Source organism: Rattus norvegicus, chromosome 14 (assembly GCF_036323735.1).
Source record: "Rattus norvegicus strain BN/NHsdMcwi chromosome 14, GRCr8, whole genome shotgun sequence".
Taxonomy (NCBI): domain Eukaryota; kingdom Metazoa; phylum Chordata; class Mammalia; order Rodentia; family Muridae; genus Rattus; species Rattus norvegicus.
In genome coordinates this window covers 108761609-108778079 of record NC_086032.1, presented here as the reverse complement: position 1 = coordinate 108778079, position 16471 = coordinate 108761609, and the positions used below count along the sequence as shown (strand labels likewise).

Sequence of the window (16471 nt, the reverse complement as noted above, 5' to 3'; positions counted from 1 at the left end):
AAATTTTATGAAAACGGTACACAAGCATAATTACCTTAAAGAGGCAGAAGCGCCGGGGACTAAACTTATCTCTTCCTTTTCTGTCTTCTAAAGATAGAAATGTGATTAACTGCTCAACAAACTTAGGGTCAGAAAAACGATCATATATAATCTGTTCTGCCTATAAAGGAAAAAAAAAACAATATTCAAGGTTTAAAACCTACTTGAGAGCACAAGACTTATAGCTGAAGTTTTGTTCTGGAAAATTTTCATTACCCATAGAAACTACAGTACTTTCTAGAACCAAAATAGTAAGTTCAATTAGATGTAAAGCTAAAATGCAACTCTAAAAATATTTAAATTTTTCCCTTTACTTCCCCAGATTTGGATGTCATTTTTCATAGTATGAATTAAAACCATTTTCATCTTTGTATAACACCAACCTTGGTGAGAATCAGGAAATTTAAACATCAACTTGAAGAAAACTTAGCTCTCCCTGCCCATTAATTAATTATTAATTAACTAACTGACTTTACATCTCAATCAAAGTCCTCCCTTCTTCCAGGCCCCCACCCAATTCTGGAACATCAATCACTGTAGGACTAAGCACACTGTCTCCGGCTGAGGCTGGACAAGGCAGCCCAGTTAGGGGAACAGGATTCACAGGTAGGTAACAGTCAGAGAGAGCCAATGCTCCAGTTGTTGTGGGACCTGCATGAAGACCAAGCTGTACATCTGCTACATATGTGCAGTGGTGGTGGTGGTGTTCAGCCTGTGTGTGCTGTTTGGTTGGTGGTTTAGTCTCTGGGAGCCCCCAAGGGTCCAGGTTAGTTGGCTTGTAGGTCTTCTTGCAGAGTGCCAACCCAACTTCACTTTTTAAAGCTAATTAATTTTCACAATGATAATGAAGTATATTCAATGAAGAAGAAATTTGTTTCATTTTTGTGGGTTCCTTTCTTTCTTTCCTTTTGTTTAGTTGATTACAGACAGTCTTATTCTACAGTCCAGACTGGCCTTGAACTCATACCAGTCCTCCTTAAAAAAGCCTTGGGTGCAGAAGTTACACTCGTCCTCTAAAATATTTCCTTAAAATCTAGATATCTGTGCTGGGGAGATGGCTCAGTGGTAAGAATAGCATTGAAGGTCTGAGCTTGTTCCCATCACCCAGATAGCTCATGACCTGTAACTCCAGCTCAAAGGGAAACCAATACCTCTTACCCCCCATCTACACCCAGGTGTACACACCCATACTCAGATAAGCATAATTAAAAACAATAAAAATAAATCTTAAAAAAATTAACACCTATTTCCTAAGAAGCCATGATTTATACACAATGGAAACCTAAATTGGCCATTATGTTGCTCAAGAGCCGCATATCATCCAGAACTAACACAAGCTGCTAGCAGTACAGTATAGACCTGTACTCCGTGTAATATTACATTCAGTAGTAACTTTAGGGCAAACCTAGAAATGTTAACAGTGGTGTCAAGTAGCCCCTGAGTGATGAGCATAGTATACATTTAAAGAAAAGGCTGGACTAAGAGCTAAATCAGCAGTCAAGATCCAATTACAACCACAACAGAATGCATGCTTACCTCTGTCATGTCCTCCCTGCTTCTGCCAAGTTTAGGCTGCTCTTCCACACCAGCATAAACAACCATGTTCCTGCACAGGAAGAGATTTCTTTATAATATCAACAGAAGAAAATGATACAGCTTCAACGGTAAATGTTAGAAGGAATTTTTAACAACGTTTGATTAGAATGAAGTGTAGGGATACGAGTAGATTATAACAGTCTCTGCTTTAAAGTCTATAGATCTCCATGCCTTGGTAACAAGTAACAGTGAGAGAAAAGTGTTTTTGGTTGAGAGCAGCTGTGCAGAGCCTCCCTAGCCACATAGCACGCATGGCACTAAGGAAAGCTCAGAACTGCAGTGTAACAACTGGGAAGAAATGAAGCACAGCATTGGGAGGAGCTCAAGAAAAACAGGAAGAAGGAAAAGGCCTTTAAAAGTGACTCTGAACCTAGAATTGGATCTAACAAAATTAAGTTCAACAAAAAAGAAAAAAAAAACATTCAATGATAAGGAAGGGGGTGGTGGAGGACCATGGCTTACTTTGGCCAGTTGTAGTATCCCCAGTGAGTTTTTTCAACAAAGCAACTTGACTCCCATTCTTTTTTTGTTCTTGGTATATTTTTGCTATCATAATGCAACCAATGGTTATCAGGTCTATCACCAGCAAGAACTGTGGCAGGTTTAGGACATCCACCTAAAGAAAAGGTATTCAGATTTAATAATTTGAAAACAATAACTCCATTAGCTGTTCCAGACTTCCAATACATAATTCTACTACCTTCTTTTAAAAAGGCAGTGTCACTTTATAGCCTTTGCTGGTCTAGAACTCAAAGATCCACCTGCCTCTGCCTCGAAAGTATTGGGATGAGATATGCACTACCATTCTCTGACTATAACTCCCTTAAAAATATATACTTGTATAAATTATAGTTGTGCACTGCCTGATATGGGTGCAGGAAATAGAACTTGGTTCTTGCATAAAAATAATGTATGTACATAAACACTGAGCTTCCTCTCTAGCTCTACCTGCAACACTTAACAAGAAATCACTTTTAAATAATGTCTTTAAAAGACCATATTATTGTCTATATGGCTCACCAGGTAAAGATACCTGTTAACAAGCATAGTAGCCTGCGTTCAAGCACCCTGACCCACACGGTTAAGAGAGAAAAACTCATTGTTGTACTTTGACCTCCACATAAACATGATGGCATATGTGCACCCGTGTACACAAATATGAAAAGAATTGGCATGGGTAAGGTTAGGGTTAGGAGAAAGGGTCAGGTGGGAGTTTGAGGAGGGAAAGGGGGTTTATGTTGAACTATTGAGGGAAAGATGGGATATATGGATTTGGGATTGTTAACTGTTAGGAGAATATGATTACTAAATTATAAGGGCTCGTTAAAACATTTGGTTCTGAATTAATTTCAAGCTTTTTACAAAGCTCAAGGAATTTTTTAACATTATTCTTCACTTACAGTCCTCATACTTTTACACATTACCCTATAGATATTTTAACATATTCTCTTTCCCTACACACATACATATTGGAATTGTTTTATGGGAATTGCTCTCATAATGTCTCTACACCCCACAGTACAGAATACAAAAGTATTTCCTAAGAATGTTCTTTTATATATCAAAACAGTTCTCAAAATAATTAAATTAACATTGATTCTGTGTCATTAATTTTATCAACACACCTTACTAAAATTTTAGTCCATTTATCCACATGTATGTTCTTTATTTCAAAAGAAAGTTTCTTGAGACATTTTTCTGTAGACTATAGTCTAATCCAAAATTAAAATATTACACTTTCAGGGCAGTGGTGCATGCCTTAATCCCAGCACTTGGGAGGCAGAGGAAGGTGGATCTCTTGAGTTTGAGCCACTCTAGTCTACAGAGTAAGTTCCAGGACACCCAGAAACCCTGTCTCAAAAAAACAAAAGAACAAAAAAATAAGTAAATAAATATAAAGGGGGAAAATTCCAAGAACACAGTAAGAAAAGTAGATCTTTTCTAATCTTCTTGCTCAGAAATACTCAATGGATTATGTTAACACAGCTCAAGCTGACTTTTGAAATCTGAACCTTTCTCCCTGTGCTACCACTCCTAACCCTGTGAATACTCAGGAAATGTTCTACGTGTTATTTAAAGGCATTGTTATTTACTTGGGGTATTACTTACTGATTTCATAAGGGTTGATGGTCAGCTTTTTGTGAGTTCTCTTTAGCTGCTTGAGAATACCAGCAACAGCTGAGATAGCCATCTACAAACAGGTTAACACGTTTATATCAACATTTTGAAAAAACTCTCTTATGACATGCTGTACCATAGTAAAAACTGATTTTATTTTCAAAAAACCCTCCTCCCAAAAGGAGCTTATATTCTCTCTAGGTAGGAGTGTAAACTCATGCAGACTCTGTGCAGAAGTTTCTCAAAGACTAGGTCCCCCAAAGAACTCTGTATCCTGTCACAAAGATACTTGTGTATCTATGTTCAATGGTGTACTTCTGACAATGGCAACGAAGTGGAATCAGCCTGGATGTCCATCAACAGACAGATAATGAAAATGTGCTACACATAAGTGAAATTTTACTCAACCATAAATGGAAAAATGGTATTCACAAATGGATGTAGAAATCATAGTAAGTAAAGTATCCCGGACGTAGAAAGACAACCAATACATTGCCGTCTTTTATACAGATCCATAGCTTCTAATTTATAAACAAGTTATTTATGTACAGTGAGCCCGAGAAAAAGAAGTCATGATGCTAGAAAGGGGACACGAGAGGGGAAAGGTTGTAAGAAAATGGGAAAGAGGGGGTGGCAAAACAGAAGATTTGAAAGTGGAAAGGGTAATACCAGGTGAGAGGTTATTGGAGAAATTAACCAAAAAAGTGCACATGAACACGTTAGGCTTCGCTGGATGGCTCTGCTGCATAAGCTCAATGACCGAGTTCAATCTGATCATCCAATCCATCAGTGCAAGTAGAGACCTATCTCCCAGGAGCTGTCCTTTGACTGCCACAATATACTGCAGTGTTTTGTGTGTGTGTGTGTGTGTGTGTGTGTGTGTGTGTGTGTGTGTGTGAGAGAGAGAGAGAGAGAGAGAGAGAGAGAGAGAGAGAGAGAGAGAGTAGATATTTAGATAAAGAGTTAAGAGTTAATTAACTAAAGGAATATACTGTCTACCACTTGCCACTGGTGGGAGGAGCACAAACATTCAACTAGGAATCTACCAGTGTGTCCACCTTTGAACCTCTGCTCAAAGAACTGCCCTTCCTTTTTAGGTCAACAGTAGCTCATCCCGTTTGTGTTGGCCTCTGGGCCTTTTAATGGGTTTCTTCCAGAAGTGGACAAAGCCAGAATCCTTCTTCAAGCTCATTTGTAACACTTTTAGAACAAAGCCAAAAATTGAACCCTTAGATTTGACCCTCTGCTTGCAAAATGGATTTTTGAATTTTTAAAAGTCAAACTTTCCTATTAGTCTGTAAGTTTATTCTTGTTATAGCTACAGCATTAAATGTATAAAATGCCTGATTATGCCTCCCAATATTTGTTGAACAAGTTATTACTGTTTCTGAGCAAACAGAAGGAGATGCTAAATCATTCCTTTCAAGGTACTGGTTAGACGTTGTCTATGAAGAATTTAAAGAGTTTGTTGAGGTAGATATTCTCAAACCGAACACAGTAACCAAAATAAGTAAAGTATGTACCTTTCGAACAACGATTGCATCATGGTTGAGATTTTCAACAAAAAAACGTATGGCACGAAGAGGCAACACTCTGTCATCCCTTAGGAGTAAAGACAGAAGCCCGATTCCTATATGCTCAAATTTCCAAGGCCTGGTAGTTGAGAGAATGAGAGAAGGTACTTACAAATCAGATTCCTCTTAAAACCCACTTAAAACAAGAATCTGTTCTGAAACTTTTTCTTTGCTTTGTAGCCTCAGACTCCTGAAAACTGGGATCACAGGTGTGTGAAACCCTGCATAACTCTGTTTGACATAATTTCAAGTTTCTCAAGAATTAAGACAGGCCTACTGAAGCAAACTGCCCCTATAATTACCCACGTCCCACCCAAATCTTCTAACACAAATTATTCCATTAATATAGTCATTCCTTTTCCCATGCACAGGATCAATAGAACAGTTAAGACAAATGTTTTGATGGTTTAAAACGTTTTAAAGAGAAAATAATTATACTTACAGATTTCTTTGCTCCACACCATCTAGTAAAGTATTTACCAAACATTCATAGTTCCTTTAAAAAAATTTCAGATAAAATATGATCTTACTATACTCTTAAGACAAACATCACATAATGTAATATAAACTGACTCTCCTCTTACATCTACCATTTTATCAAACTAAAAGTGAAAAGAGACACTGAAAAAAAGAACACAAACTACCAATTGTTTCTTTTCTATTATTATTCTTAGTTTTTTATTTTTATTTTACTTATTCATTTATTTATTCACTTATTTATCAATTGATTGAGATAAGGTGTCATACTACATACAGGCTAGCCTTGAATGCCTGATCCTCCTGTCTTGGCACAAGAGTACCAGCATTGTAAGTATGCCCAGTAAACTATTTCTGAGTGTTTCAAAGTAAAAATTAAAACTGTAATCAAAGAGTTAGCAGTATACTCTGTCTGTATAGTATGTTGCTATCAGAAATCAATTGAACTAGCTATGGGAATTCAGTATTTACAAAGACACTATAGAAAACAAGATTGGGGGGGGGGGTTGTAGCTAGCTCCCATATTCATAACTGATTCATTGGGATACTAAGGCATGAAGAGCTCTTAATCCCATGAGGTAAGACCAGACTAGGCAATATTCTGATTTAAAAAAAAAAAAAAAGGCACTTTCAAAAACAGTAGGTAGGCATAATCATGTACTAAATCATGTACATGGTAAACCCAAAACTGAGTTAGGAAGGCTATTACTTTGTTTCCACGGACTTGTACTGGTTTCCCAAGCTAAAAAAAAAAAAAAAAGTTTACTCATATCCTAATACCAAATTTAATCAAAAAGAGATTACTTAAGAGCTATAAAGTAATGCACTGAACTTGAATTTAGGACTTAATAATAAAGTGTACCAATTATATTATGCCTGTATGTATGTATACATTAGTACCTAAAAAAACAATGAAAAAGAATTCATAGTGAAAAAGATACAACAATAACTGTTTTAGCCTTTTATTTTCAACTCAGTACCTAAAAGTGAAAATTCGGGCCCTTTACAACAATCATCTGCAACTTTTTGCATTTCCCCAGAAATCAATGTGCAAGTGGTTAAGTTACATTTATATTTTGAGCTAAAAAAAAATGTATCGACTGAAATAGTTTGTCTTAGCAGAAAGTTTATCAGTTACCTTACGGCATCAGCATTCTTATCCTGTTGACGCTTCTGTCCTTCTTTAATCTTTTCTGGGCTAAGTAGTGTCTGGCTAATGGAAGGATTCTTTGATTGTTGAAGTAATTCTGCTATTGCAGCACATGACTTTGGAATCTTATTAAAAAGAAAAAAGTAGAGTCATGATATATAATGTGTAGTATTTAATAAAATGATAGAGGGGAACTTGCTTTCAAGCATGATGATCTGAGTTCAATTCTTAGGACCATATCTACATGGGTAGATGGAGAGAAGTGATTTCTACAATATGTCCACTGATCTCTATATGTGCCATGGTATGTGCAAACATGGATGTGTATATGTATACGTAATAGGTCAAGAAATGTAACGATTATGCTTTCAGTTCAGGGAGCAAACTCATGTCACCAGGTTTAGGGACAAGCACCTATTCACTTGTTCCATTCTGCCAGACAGACCAGTGATTTGGGAATTCCATTTCAAGTTACTTTTATTATTAATTTATAAAGAAAAAAATCTACCTGGATATGGTGATATATGCCTATAATCGGAGCATTCAGGAGATGAAGGCAGGAGAATGAAGAACCCAAGGCCAGCCTGGACTGCAGAAGAGCATACATATTGTAGGGAGGAACCAATTCTAATATAAGGACAGCTTCAAAGAGCAATGGATGAATTTACATACAGCAACAGCTATAATTCTGGTCATTAGGATGAAAAGCATAGCCAACCTGAGGAAAGGAAGAACTCAACTATCCTTACCAGTCTGTCCATCCTGATGCACTGAGGAAGTGTGAATGTGAGCATTAAGCCATACTCAAGGAAGGTAGCTCATGCATGTGATTTTAGCATATAGAAGGCTAAGACAGGAGCATTGCTACAAGTCTGAGGCTAGCATGGACTACAGAATTAGTCACTGACTTTCTAGCTTAAGTGATGCCCTATCTCTTATTTGAGAACCAGTGAAATTCTTTTCTCATCCATCCAAAAAATTTTTTTAATATTCGGCACTGTAAGTTAGGAATCTAGCTAATAGTAAACCTTCTGTGACTTTGGCTAGGATAGTTAACCTCCTAAAATACAATCAACTCTTTAAAATCCTGCCATGACTGGCATGATGGGTCATGTCTGTAATCCCATCATTCAAGAAGCAGAGTTGAGTTTGAGACCAGCCTGGTAAAGAAAGAAAGTTCTAGACCAACCAGAGGAGAGGAAATCGGAGAGAAGGGAAAGTGAGTGGAGGGGAGGGAGGATAATGCAATGGCAGCATCTATGGGAAAATGGTAAATGCAGTAATGTTAACCTGATTAATTCCCAGACATATTCCAACTTGGTGTCCCACCATTATTTATAATAGTGATCACTAAAAAGTACTAGATGGAAAGAGAAAGCAAATGCCTTTTAAAAATTATACTAACAAGCCAAATTATTAGTGAAAAAAGAAGACATGGAAAATAAAAGCCAGAATTTCCACTAAAATATGAGTGAACAAATAAATGGTTTGCTTACTGTGAAGTCTAAGCCAATTGTTTCATATTGTCTATGAATCTTTTCAGCAAGGTCATCAAATAGTCTCACTATTGATGGCTTTTCCAGTGACATTGCTTGGCTAAGTCCTGAAGAAACAAGTGCTGGCCAAGTCTGCACAATACAGTCCCAGTCATGAAGGTTTGCCAGGCACACGCCACTGTGATTTCCAAGTAGACAATATAGGGCGCCCTATAAGAACAAACACATTTTACAAAGAAAGTTGAGTCATGGTCAAGTTCAACATGGTTCTTAAATTTTTACAGTGATTATTTATATACTTAAAGCTAATTCGTAAATAGGTTTACATATTTTATGTGATATTTTTAAAACCGTGAACTTGAGGTATATATAACCAAGTGGCATTTAATAGAGGATTTGTTTAAAGAATGACTATTAAGTCTGTTTAAAAAGGTAGGCATGTTTGTAAAAAACAACTCCACTCTTACTTTCCTTAGACATGACAATGGCCTTGAAATGTACCACTGAATATTTTTAGGTCCTAAAGTTTGAAAGGATTTATCAAATACCAGCTAAGGCCAAGTTGCTAATTGTGTTACTGAGTATATAAAAGATGGGAGAAGGGTGGATATGAAGAGACATAGTATACATGTGTGAAAACAATAACTTAAAAATATCTGTTAAAAAAATCCAGCTGCTTAACTAAGTTTTTACTGCAGAAGTCTAATTAAATAATTCTGATGAAGCTGATACATTTTCTATTAATATCAAAACTTTTTTTTTTTAAATTTCCACAACACTAGGTCTAAACAGATCCTAAGCCAGACTGTTACCTACTATATATTCCAGTCTCCTTTAGGCTCTACATATAGGCACAGCTAACCTTAACTTCTTTAAAGTCCATATAAGCCATTCTTAACAAGATTGGTCAAATGAGGCAGACCTTCCAGAAAGAATATCTAGCACTGGGGTAGGAAGTCAGCCATCATAAATGAAGGAAGAAAGGAAATAGTTGGTACCCTGGCATAAGTTTCAACTATTCATCTCCAACAACGTGATTGAAGAAGATGTACAAACTACATAAAAGAATGGCTTGTTCTAACAAACTTTACTTTAAAAGTAAGTAACTAAGCCTGGCTTACAGCCTACTGATTCCCATCTTACAAACTAACTGCAGGAATATGCTTAGTGCTCATCTTATCCTCTCCAGAAAGCTGGCACTGATGAGTATTTTTTTTCCCCTGAAAGGTCTATTTACTGCCTTCTGTTTGTTCCTCTCTTTTAATGGTATCTCAGTCAGTTTTATTCTTTTTTTTTTTTTTTGTTCTTTTTTTCGGAGCTGGGGACCGAACCCAGGGCCTTGCGCAGTCAGTTTTATTCTTTGACCTCTAATTTTTCATTTTGTTTTGAAATGGGATCTCACCATGTTGTCCAGGCTTGCCCAAAACTCTTGAGTATGAGGGATCTCCCACCTCCCCTGTAACCACTAGTACTATCCAGAAGCACAGAGATGGAAATACCCATGCGTTTAGTCCCCTCATATTTAGCCATCAAGTGCCTACTCTTACCTATCCTTAATATCTCTCAATCTATCTACTTATAAAGATTCATTTACATGTCACCTCTGATATCTCTTAACTTTCTTTTTCTACTTTTATCTATTGCTCAAAACAACCTTATTTCTTTCTGTTTCTGGTCCTCCTATCACATTGGTTATGCTACTTCAACTTACCTATTTTCCACAGAGGCCTCTACCCTGTATTTTCTCCGTAACATTAATCATGATAAAATGTTCTGATACTGTCAACTTACACACATTTTAAGAGATAATGATAAGTGGGCTGGAGAGATGGCTCAGTGGTTAAGAGCACTGACTGCTCTTCCAGAGGTCCTAAGTTTAAATCTCAGCAACCACATGGTGGCTCACAACCATCTTAATGAGATCTGATGCCCTCTTCTGGTGTGTCTGAAGACACCTACAGTGTACTTACATGTAATAAATAAATAGATCTTTTAAAAAAAGATATGACAAGTAAATATAACAAAATATTAATTGCAGACCTTCAATGACAGATCTATGGATGTTTATGGGGAAAGTTAAACCACAACTTATACCTTGAACTGCTGCTGTGTGACATCCTTTCTATCAGGCCGTAAGAACTCCAAAACCAAGGGGATGATATCTCTGCAACAGAAGTTATAGGCTCCTAAAGCAGCAAAAAATGTTTGCTGAGCTTTGTTTCTGACCTGGGAAAAATTGACAAAGATTTAAAAAGATGTCTAATGAAGTATAAAAACAAAATGATTATAATTTAGATGTTTTCCTAAAAAACAAAAAAAGTAATGGAATAATTATTAAAAAAAGAAATATCATCATGTATTTCCTTTTGATGAGAGGCACGCTGAATGGCACTCATAAGCAATAGCTTATTATCATATCTGAAAGCAAACAGCAGACACTCAAGTTGCTGTTGATAAGAAGATCGTCCTATGTCTACACACAGGAAATTATCAAGTTAAAAGGAACTGGTAGACACACATCTTGTAATTTCTCTGCTGTGTGTTAGGTCATAATCTTTTGATCCCATACCATATAAACTGGTACAGTACATGTTACATTTTAGCAACTCCCTGAAGCCTGAGGATTATACACAGAAGGAGTTACACAGCCATTCCAGATTAGCCTTCGAAAGTTCACAGAATTAAATGGGAGCACAATTCTACTAGCGCAATCCTTAAAATTTAAAACATAGAGAAACAATAGAAGCTGGAGATGGTGGCACATATGCCACTAGTCCCCAGCACTGTTCAAGGCCAGTCTGGCTAAATAGCAAGACCCTGTTGGAAGAAAACACAGGAATCTAAAAAGAGAAATAATTAACCAGGCATAGAGGTGCACAAGGCCTGTTGATCTACAAAGAGAGTTCTAGAACAGCTAGAGCTACAGAAAGAAATCCTGTCTTAGAAAATGGAAGGTAGCAGGAGAAATTATACTACAAACATAAATGATTTTGTGCACTAAGGCAAGATTTCAATCCATTTGAAATTTGAAAGGTATTTCTAATGTCATTGGGGTGGGAGTGCTAGATTTTAGTTCTAGTTCTCGTTTCCTTTTTGGAAGACCTATATGAGGAAGTATTTAAGCTATACTGTTAAAACAAGGATATTAGATTGTATATAACAAATAAAAGTATAGAGAGTGTAGAACCTCACCTGACTGTATGAACTTGTTGATAATCGAAGAAGATCTCTGATCATATCTTGATGTATTTTTTTGTACTCACAACCCTCAACAGTTAGTGTTCGCAACTTTAAAAAGAAATAATAAATAAAGTTTTGAATTATTTATTGAAAGTCCATTTAATTGTGAAAAATACCACAGTAATTATTTCTTAGAACGGTGCATCGAGAGGTGACTACTGAGATACTCGCCTCGTGCTGCAGCATCACTCTGTCAATTAGTAGTGCTCTGATATGTTGCTTTTTTCCATGGAGCTGGAAAACAAATAGCAAACACCTCAACGTTTTCACTAAGTGACTTCAACAGTGGATTCCTGAATCCCCTAATGAATATTACTTCAAAACTAAGGGTAGAGCCAGACACAGTGGGACATACCTTTAATCTCAGAAGTAGATGGATCATTTTGAGTTCCAGGCCACCCAAGGCTACACAGATTGACCAAGTCTCAAAATAAAACCAAACAAGCCAATAACAACAACAAAACAGCCAAGCCAGACCATGAAAATGGACACAGGGCAGAAAAAGTGACTGAAGAGCAAAACCAACTGCCACATGCCTGACGACCCGAGTTCAGACCTGGGAGCTGAGAACGTTGTCCTCTGAACTCCACTCTCACAGATGCATGCCTCAGTAGATTTATAGAAAATAATCAGCAATTGCTATCCTTTAGTCATCAAAGCCCTCCAATTTTATCTTTTGTACAAACACTTCTATCTGCATCTTAAAAGCCTTGATTCAGGCTTTTCTCCGCCTAGATTCTAAATGTGACAGAACATTCTATAGTATATTTATGTATCTTCCCTATATTCACATCGAATCCATCCTAGCTTTCAGTTAGGTGTGGTGGCTCATGTTTACAATACATATTTCTTTTACTGGCTTTCCACTGCTGGATATAAAACCAAACTACTGACCTAAATTACCTTCAGGCCTTCTTCCACAGCCTGACATAGCTTCCACTCCTGCTCACATATTCTTCTATCTCCAGTGTCCAGCACAGATAATATAGGTATTTAGAGACTCAATGTGATCACCATCATTGTTCAGAAAAGCTTCAGACTATTTTTTCCTTCCACATATCTAAAGAAGGCTAAACTGATTCTCATATTGGATCACTTAATTAACACAAGAAATGCCTTTCCTTAGATTCACGTGAAGTTCATACCTGTGGGCAATTTTCCCTTTTTTTTTTTTTAAATTTTCTCATACTTTTATAAGATAGCCTGAATGCTAAAATGATGAGTAACAAATGTTATCACTCAATAAATTATTTTTAGGGCCTCACACATGCTAGAAAAGCACTTTTTTTTTTTTGGGTTCTTTTTTTCGGAGCTGGGGACCGAACCCCAGGCCTTGCGCTTCCTAGGTAAGCGCCCTACCACTGAGCTAAATCCCCAGCCCCTAGAAAAGCATTCTAAAAGTAAACAATGGACTAAGAAACAGGATTCGTTTGACATGTTTCATGCTTATAATCCTCATATAATATTCATTTTCTAAAATATTTTTTAAAAAGTCATATATTTTATTATTATATAGCAAGAATCCTATAGCAAAAAGGAAGAGGAGAAAAAGGCTGGTTTCATGCAATACTCTTAAAACCACTACTTATAGGGAAAATTTCTTCTATAAACAATAACCTTCAAATCAGGATTATGCTGTTTTTCAAAAATAGTAACTTAGAATTTCAGGTGAAAATACTGACCCGATTTTCCATTGATTTCTTTACTAAATTAAAGCTTTTCCAGCGAGAGTCAAATTCATGTTTATGAGATCCTTGGAATTGCAGAAGGTCTCCAATGATCTGTGTTAAAGAATTGTAACATTTATTCAGAAGTCACCAGTTAAGCACATTAACCATTATGGAGCTGTGGGGCCACTTCTACCTTTATGATAAGAAACAACGATTTGGTATCATCTTCTGAATTATCAAGTATGTGGCCTAAAATAGGAGAAGAAAAAAAGTTTTAGCTAATATCTTAAATTATTATATAAACCCCAATCTGCTGTCTAAATGGGGGGGGGGGTGATATTCACCCTATTTCAACTAAAAAAAAAAAATTAAGTAAAAGCACACCTGCCACAGGGTATAATTTTAAAAGGTGTAGGAATGCAGGGAAGTTACAGGTATATATACTTACTAAGAAGTTTCCTTATGACACTAGCAATTACTTCTCGGTGGTTTTCTTTGGATAGGTCTATTTAAGAAATAATAAAGAGAAGGTATTTTAGACATGGAAAGTTCCTGATTTTATTTGTTTTTAACAACAGCTTATCTGAAGGCCCTTCTGAAAAGAAAAGGGGAAGACAGATGACTTTGCCTTTAACATAGTTAAATTAGTGGCTGAGTATGACACAGACTAACATTCAAAACTTCAAGTTTAAAGCTTAAGCAGAGAATTGAGGCGCACACCTGTAACTTCAACACCTCAGTGGGTAAAATGGGATGGCAGATGGTTCAAGGCTAGACTGGTCTACAAAGAAAGACCCTGTTTCCAGTCAATCCATAAATGAATAAACAGACAAACATATCCGAGCATGGTGAGTCACATCTGCAATCTCAGCACTTGGGAATAAGAGGCAGAAAGATCAGGAGCTGAAGGCAAGATGAGCCGCAAAAGACTGCTCTCAAACAACCAAAAGAAAATAATTATTTATGAAATATTTTGTCAAGAAGGTAGGGAAGAGATGGTTTGGGGTTAAAAGCACTTGCTGCTCTTACACAGGATAGGAGTTCAGTTCTCAGCACCCATATGGCATCTCATGACCAGCTCTAACTTAAACTCCAGGGCATCTGACACCTTCTTCTGACCTCCATGGGAATGGTACACATACATACATGCAGAAAACACACATACATGTCAAATAAAAAATAAATATATACTTTTTTAAAGTGGGGGGGGGGAGAGAAAATACTATTGGGTGGCCCACATCCAATAGTTACACACCTTAGAAACTAATGTATGTAACTAATTAACCCATCAGTAAGAAAATTTACTGTCTTTCTATTAAAGTTATAGTCCAAACTTTGAATTAGTATAATAGAACACAGTTGATGGGTGGGAGTATAACATCAAATTAAGTCTCAGTGGTAGAACACTTGTCTATCCTCCTCCAATCTCCAGCTATGATTCTCAACACCACATCAAAAATTTTAATTGAATTAAAACTCACTAGATGAACAGCTACAAAAATCACTAGAATATAAAGGCTCCAATATTCTCATCCACTTTAATGTATCATCCTAAAACAATAAAATATGGCTGGTGGAATGGCTTGGCTGGTAAAGGTCTTTCCAATGACTGACAGCCTAAGTTTGAGCCCCAGAATCAACACAATAGAAAAAGAATCCACTCCAGGAAGCTGTCTTCTGACCATGGAGTGTACCTGTACACACGCAAATAAGTAACTGCACTTTTAATTAAAAAAAAAAATAAAATGTACATTATATAACAAAGCTTACATCTAGACACAGAAAGCAATGAAATTTACAGACCCAATCTCTCTTATGTATTGTCAATTCTTTATATAATAATTTCTAAAGCCAGAGGCAGAGACAGGAAGATCTCTATGAGCTTGAGGCCAGCCTTGGTTACATAGTGAGATTCTGTCTCAGAAACATGGACATTTAGTTTCTTCAGAGAGAAAGAAAACGACTGTTGTATAGTGCATATATTTTATATACTACAAAGAATCTAAGATTTATAACTACAAAACTACTAGTACCATTCTAATCCTTACAAAAAAAACCACACAGAACCTCTATAGATCTATGTCAATTAGTATTCACATACCATGTTCCAGTCCGGTATACAATTTTGTTTCCTCTAAGGACACCATACTTGGTACCCTGTATAAAAACAAGAGAGTTTGCCTTTATTAATAATATAAATACAAAAGGCCAAAGGGAAAAAAAACCTCATTGTTACAATGTTTACATTACAAAGATAATGCCCTGTATCAAATTTCTACTCTTTAGTACTTCAATTCCTTATACTTCTGAAGATTAATGCTGCTGTATCAGTAAGAACATATAAACTGACTAAAAGAAAATGTTAATTTAGTGCCTTCAAGAAAAAAAAATCTCTCAATAGACATTATATTGAGAACTGAATTTTCAAATGGAAAAACTTAAACACATTGATAAGTATTTATACATCTGCAAAAAGAAAACAGATTTATTATTTATATAATTATACTTTAAAACTCAGTCAACTTTTATTGCTGAAGTAACTAAGACAGCATACATGGCTCTCTAAATAATTATTACTCTTCCTGTTTTTAAATCACCAAAATTGACCTTTCCTAACATAGTAGTAAAATGTAGTTTCTAAATGAGTATTTAGAAATGTTTAATCTTCACTAAAGATGAGTCATAAGCCAGGCATAGTAGTCTGCAATCCCAGAACTCTGGAATGCTGAGGCATAAAGATCAGTGTGGCTGCAGAGCCTCGGGCAAGCCTGGATTAAAAAGTAAAACACTTGAAAACACCAAAAGAAATATGTCAAGTATAACCAGACCCAGCTAAGCGGAACAGATGGCTAAGAATTACCTTTAGGTTTATGAGAACCCATTTTATGGGAGGGTAAGAATTTATACATCTGATTTTTCCCAATTTCAAAGTTTAAGACTTGGCTCAAGCTACTTTAATATGAGGAGAAGATACATTCTAAGATGAAGAACATTGGCACAAGTGCAAAGGAAGAACAGAATGAACAAATCCAACATAGGGCAATGTAATAATACACAAAAACTGTTATTACCTAATACTATAAGCTTGCAACATGTCTAATGGAAGGAAAC

The 16471-nt window shown here is 36.3% G+C and overlaps 1 protein-coding gene across 7 annotated transcripts in view; it reads right to left on the bottom strand.

Moving 5' to 3' along the window:
• Psme4 (proteasome activator subunit 4) overlaps nt 1-16471 on the bottom strand; it is a 103688-nt gene that overhangs the window by 32251 nt on the left and 54966 nt on the right. For 6 of the 7 annotated variants that reach the window (NM_001025140.2, XM_008770467.4, XM_039092328.2 and 3 more), the window contains 15 exon segments: nt 35-160; nt 1576-1645; nt 2098-2251; nt 3745-3826; nt 5277-5406; nt 5770-5823; nt 6943-7079; nt 8451-8660; nt 10545-10676; nt 11643-11738; nt 11862-11924; nt 13373-13471; nt 13554-13609; nt 13809-13865; nt 15462-15517. In NM_001025140.2, the coding sequence (NP_001020311.2) occupies nt 35-160; nt 1576-1645; nt 2098-2251; nt 3745-3826; nt 5277-5406; nt 5770-5823; nt 6943-7079; nt 8451-8660; nt 10545-10676; nt 11643-11738; nt 11862-11924; nt 13373-13471; nt 13554-13609; nt 13809-13865; nt 15462-15517 (1522 nt within the window). 7 annotated transcript variants of the gene reach the window in all.